The sequence below is a fragment of the Loxodonta africana genome, chromosome 12 (assembly GCF_030014295.1).
Source record: "Loxodonta africana isolate mLoxAfr1 chromosome 12, mLoxAfr1.hap2, whole genome shotgun sequence".
NCBI classification, from domain to species: domain Eukaryota; kingdom Metazoa; phylum Chordata; class Mammalia; order Proboscidea; family Elephantidae; genus Loxodonta; species Loxodonta africana.
The window spans coordinates 54624869-54629853 of NC_087353.1; the positions used below are offsets into that span (position 1 = coordinate 54624869).

At 56.0% G+C, this 4985-nt stretch overlaps 1 protein-coding gene across 1 annotated transcript; it reads left to right on the top strand.

Annotated features, from left to right (window-relative positions):
- Nucleotides 1-723: 723 nt before the first annotated feature.
- LOC135232884 (putative serine protease 29) lies at nt 724-4088 on the top strand. Its single transcript, XM_064294777.1, has 7 exons — nt 724-747; nt 2497-2547; nt 2664-2724; nt 2867-3047; nt 3233-3404; nt 3730-3855; nt 3924-4088. The coding sequence occupies exons 1-7, from the start codon at nt 724-726 to the stop codon at nt 4086-4088; spliced, it is 780 nt and encodes a 259-aa protein (XP_064150847.1).
- Nucleotides 4089-4985: the final 897 nt, after the last annotated feature.

Consider the following 4985-nt stretch of genomic DNA (forward strand, 5'->3'; position numbering starts at 1 on the left):
TGGTACAATCCAGTGGCATGATTACATTCATGGTGTGCCACCACCACCACTATCCATTTCCAAAGCTTTTTTATCACCCTAAACAGAAACCCCATGCCCCTCAAGCAATAACCCCCCATTCCTACCTCCCTCTCTCCCAAGCCCCTGGTAAGCACTAATTGCATTTGTCTGCATGGATTTGCCGATTCTGGGTATTTCATATAAGTGGGAGCGTACAATATTTGTTCTTTTGTGCCTTTTTTTTTTTTTTCCACTCAGCATCATGTCTTCAAGATTCATCCATGTTGTAGCATGTATCAGAACTTCATTTCTCTTTATGGGTGAATAATATTCCACATTTTGTTTGTCCACCATCTGTCAAGAGCTCTTTTGCTTTTAGTGTCAACTGCCTCCTCACCAACTCAATGTGCCATGCACATCGGAAGAGGTATTTGGCGGGGGGGGGGGGGGCGCGGCACAGAAGTTCTGGGGCAGGTCCCTTGAGATTGGAGAAGAAAAGGATGCAGTGGCGGGGGGTGTCAGTAGACAGAGTCAGGAGGGGGTGGAGCAATGGTGGACCCAAGGCTGGGAGGAATTAGGGGGAGCAGCGTGGGTGCAAGGCGGTGGCCTTAGATGGTGTCACTTGTCTGTGAACAGATCAGCGTGCGGTGGCCAAGGACGCCTCCTGCATCTCTATGGAGCCCCAACAGGTTTTCTGATGCCAGAGCTGGCTGTGGTGCGGGCATGTGCTCAGGGTGCTGGGTGGACGTGAGAGGGGCTGGAGCTCAGAGGCTTTCATGTGGCACCTGCTGTCTACCTGATACAGGTGGGCAGAGGGGAGTGTTTCTCCTTGAGGCCTGGCTGCACTCCAGCCACCACTGATGAGCCATCAGCAAGGACGGCTGAACTTGGGCAGTGCGACTCGGGGACGCTTAGAGCCTTCCTGCTACTGCATGGCCACAGCTCCAGACTCGCCTCTGATCTATTCTGTCTCTGCTGCTCTTTGTCTCCCTGTCCCTGTCTCTGTCTGTCTCTGTCTCCTCCTCTGATTACATCTTTCCACGCTCCTTTCTCGCCACCTGTCCTCATGTTGTCCCTGGGAGAAGCTGTGCTCCAATACCCTCTCCCCAATCTCTCGTGAGACCCAGGGGTGCAGCTGGAGCGTGTTCAGCACTGACTCTGGGCCCGGCCGCCACCACTGTACCCCATTGTATCTATGAGGCCCCTGGCCCGGCCCCCTTGGCCTGCCTCCTGGACCCCAGAAGCCAAATCAGCGTGGGTCTGCCTCCCGCCAGTCACACGTGTGCCCCAGAGGGAGCCCGCAAGACCATGGCCGGTGTTTCTTCCCATGTAAATGGCACAAACATAGCGTATACACCTCCTGCCCTCTGTGCTCTGTGTCCACACCAGGGTCGGGGTATCCAGCCCACCAGGGCCCTTGGCCGTGGGCTGGTAGGCTGTGGGTGGAGGACACGGCGAGCAGCCAGCCCCTGTCCACGTGCGCTGAGGCCGTTCCCACTGCCTTCTGTTAGAGCCAGCAATGCTCAAACACCTGTTCACGCACCCCTCTCTAATGCAGAGATGAAAAGGCTCATTGGGCCAGGGTGGCTATTTTTAATTTTTTGTTGTTCCCTTTTTTATTGTGGTAAAATATAAAATACATATATATATATATATATACATAACTTAAAATTTACCACTTTAACCATTTTTAAGTGTACAATTCAGTGGCACTTGCACATACACAATGTTGTGCAACCGTCACCACAGTCTAGCTCTAGAACTTTTGTATCACCCCAAAACGAAGCCCTGCGCCCCTTGAGCAATAGCCCCCACCCCCCACCCTTCACCCTTGGTAACCTCTAGTCTACTTTGGTCTCTACGAATTTGTCTATTGCAGACGCTGCACGTAAGTGGATGATAGGGTATCTGTCCTTTGGCGTCTGGCTTCTCTCACTCAGCATCATGTCTTCAAGGCTCATCTGTGTTGGCATACATCAGGGTTTCATTACTCTTTATAGCTGAGTAATATTCCACTGTGTGGGCAGACCACATTGTGTTTTCCCATCATCTGTCAATGGACACTTGGGCTGTTTCTCCCTTTTGGCTGTTGTGAACAATGCTGCAATGAACATTGGTGTACCTGTGTCTGTTTGAGTCCCTGCCATCAGTTATCTTGGGTACATACCTGGGAGTGGAATTGTTGGGTCACATGGTAGTACTGTGTTTCTGAGGAGCCGCTACACTGTCCTCCTCAGCGGCTGCACCGTTGTACGTTCTCTGCATGCGTTCTCTGTTCCCTTCCACGCCACTCACCAGTGTTCCTGGGCACCAAGTCCTTGGCGACGTGAAGCCTGGCTAGGGCTGGGTGACCCTGGGCCCCAGCACATCTACCCGGGGCTGACGTTGGCAAAAAAGTCCAGGAGGTCAGGGTGGGAGACGGGCTCCGGCCCTAGGACCGTATGGTGCACAGTCAGCCAGTGCTGGCCCTACCTCCTGCACCCTCCTTGCACGCAGGCTACCTCCTCCACCTCCCACATCCTGTGGCCCAAGGATAAAGGCCCCAGAGTACCCCAGGAACAGAACTAGGGAGTCCTGCATGGTAAGGTTGTGTCCCCTCTGACCTTCTCCCTGCTCATCCTCCCGGCCCGCATTCTGCTCCCAACCTCACCCTCTTCCTGCAGAAGCTGGGATTTCTGGAGCTGACTCTCTCCTGCTTGGGGGGCACCCTCACCCAGACCCGAGGTGAGTCCTGACCCCACCCTGCCCTGCCCCAGAGCCTCCTGGAACCTACACACTAGCCTTGGGTGAACAGGTGGCCACTCACTTGAGCCCGGAGCCCTGGGAGGCAGGGCTGATTCCCTGATTCCCCGACCTTGTATCCCAGCACCCGACCCTGAGGATGGCCTGGCGAACATCATCGGGAGCCACAATGCCACACATGGGAGGTGGCCCTGGCAGGTCAGCCTGCAGGCCTACAGCTGCTGTTCTGCCTCCTGGGTCCACATCTGTGGGGGCTGCCCCATCCACCCCCGGTGCGCACTGACAGCCACCCACTGCATCCAGCGGTGAGTCCCACATTCAGCTGGCTCGCCAGGGCAGGGGGAAGGCAAGAGAGAAATCGAGGGTGCACAGAGCCTGGGCATGGGGGCCAGAACCCTGGGTTTAAGTCCAGCCTCTATGCAAAGGGGCTGCTGTGAGCTGGGAGCCTACCTCTAAAAATGAGCCTCTTTTGTGTCTTTTTCTGATCTAGGAAAGATGCTAACTTGTTGGCCTTCAGGGTCCACTCCGGGGACGTGTACCTCTATGGGGAAAAGATGCTGCTGAATGTCAGGAGGGTCCTCATCCGTCCCAACTACGTCCGCGCTGTTCTGAGTGCCAACCTTGCCCTGATCCAGCTGTCGGCCTCCGTTAACACAAGGCTGGTCGGCTCCCCTTTGAACTCTCCTGATGCCTCTCCAAGTGACCAGGGCTGGGTGACTGGGTGGGGCAACATCGGCACACATGGTAAGTACTGGGGGTGCAGCTGGGGGGGGTCTACGGGGGCATAACCAAAGCTCGTCACCCGGGAGCTCTTGTGACCAGCTCCAGATGGGAAGGTTCTGTAAAGCAAAGAGAGGGACTGGGGCCCTGACTTCGCTTCCAACACCCCCACTGGGCCCCATGGAAGACCCGGCTGTTGGGGCCCTGTGCCCCGGCCCTCCAGAACAGCTTCCCCTGCCCTACTGCCTGCAGCAGGTGTAGGTCCAGGTGGTGGAGAATGCCCTCTGTGACCAGCAGTACCACAATATCTCCCAGCGTGGCTGGGACAGAAAGACCAACCAGGACGACATGCTGTGTGCTACATGCTCTAACCAGGGCCGAGACTCCTGCCAGGTGAGGCCTGCCCTTCCCACTGCCCTGCCTGGATGGAGCTGGTGCTCAGCGACTCTTTCCCTTCTCAGTATGACTCCGGCGGCCCTCTGGTCTGCAGGGCGGTGTGCTCCTGGCATCTCATGGGAGTGGCCAGCTGGAGCTACGGCTGTGCCCCAAGCAAAATCCCTGGAGCCTACGCCCACATCTGGACCTATCTGCCCTGGATCCAGCAGCAGATTCTCAGGCATCCCTGAGCCCAGCCCTGCCTGCCTCTCCTGGGTCCCAAGGAGGAGTTGGTGTCCTGCTCCCTCAGCCCTTGCTGGCTCTGCCCCTGCCCCACCTTCCCTGCCTTGAGCCAGGAAGAAGCAGGAAGGGGCCAAGGAAGGGCAGAGATTGGGGACTGGAGAGCCCTAGAGTGCATGCTCCCTGCAGCCTTTATGTGATTAAAGAGCTTGAGCAGTAACAGAGTGTCACCAGTGTCTTCATGGGATGGGCCTGGGCGTGGCACTGTGGCTTTCTTCAGGGGTGTCCCCAAGCCCTGGTGTGCAGAGGACTGAAACAGCGATGATGCTCTTCTGGGCACGAAAGTGGAGACCCAGGGTGGGGTCTCCATGTCAGTCCAATTCTGGGCCACAGCCCCTAACCCTGTTCTCATGCACCAGAGTTGATCATAGGATACTGTGGGTGGCTCCAAAGAGAATTTATACACATCCCGTGATTATTTACCGACCCACCCACTCATCCATCCATCCACCCATTTACCCATCCAGACATCCACCAACCCATTCATCCATCCATCCATCCACCCACCCACTCACCCATCCAGACATCCACTTACCCATCTTGCCATCCATTCACCTATCCACCTACCACCCATCCACCCATCCACCCATCCGCCCATCCATCCATCCGTCCATCCGTCCATCCACTCACCCACACAGATATTCACCCACATAGACATTCACCCACCCATCAATACATTCACCCATCCACACACCCACCCACATACTTATCTGTCCACATGCCCACCCATCCCATGCCAAACAGCCCCAGGCATCAGGTGACTTTGGACTATGGGAGAGTATGGGGAGGGGTGAGACCTCATTAAAATGCCTGCATCAAAATGTCCCTGTTGGCTGGGGGAGAGGAAA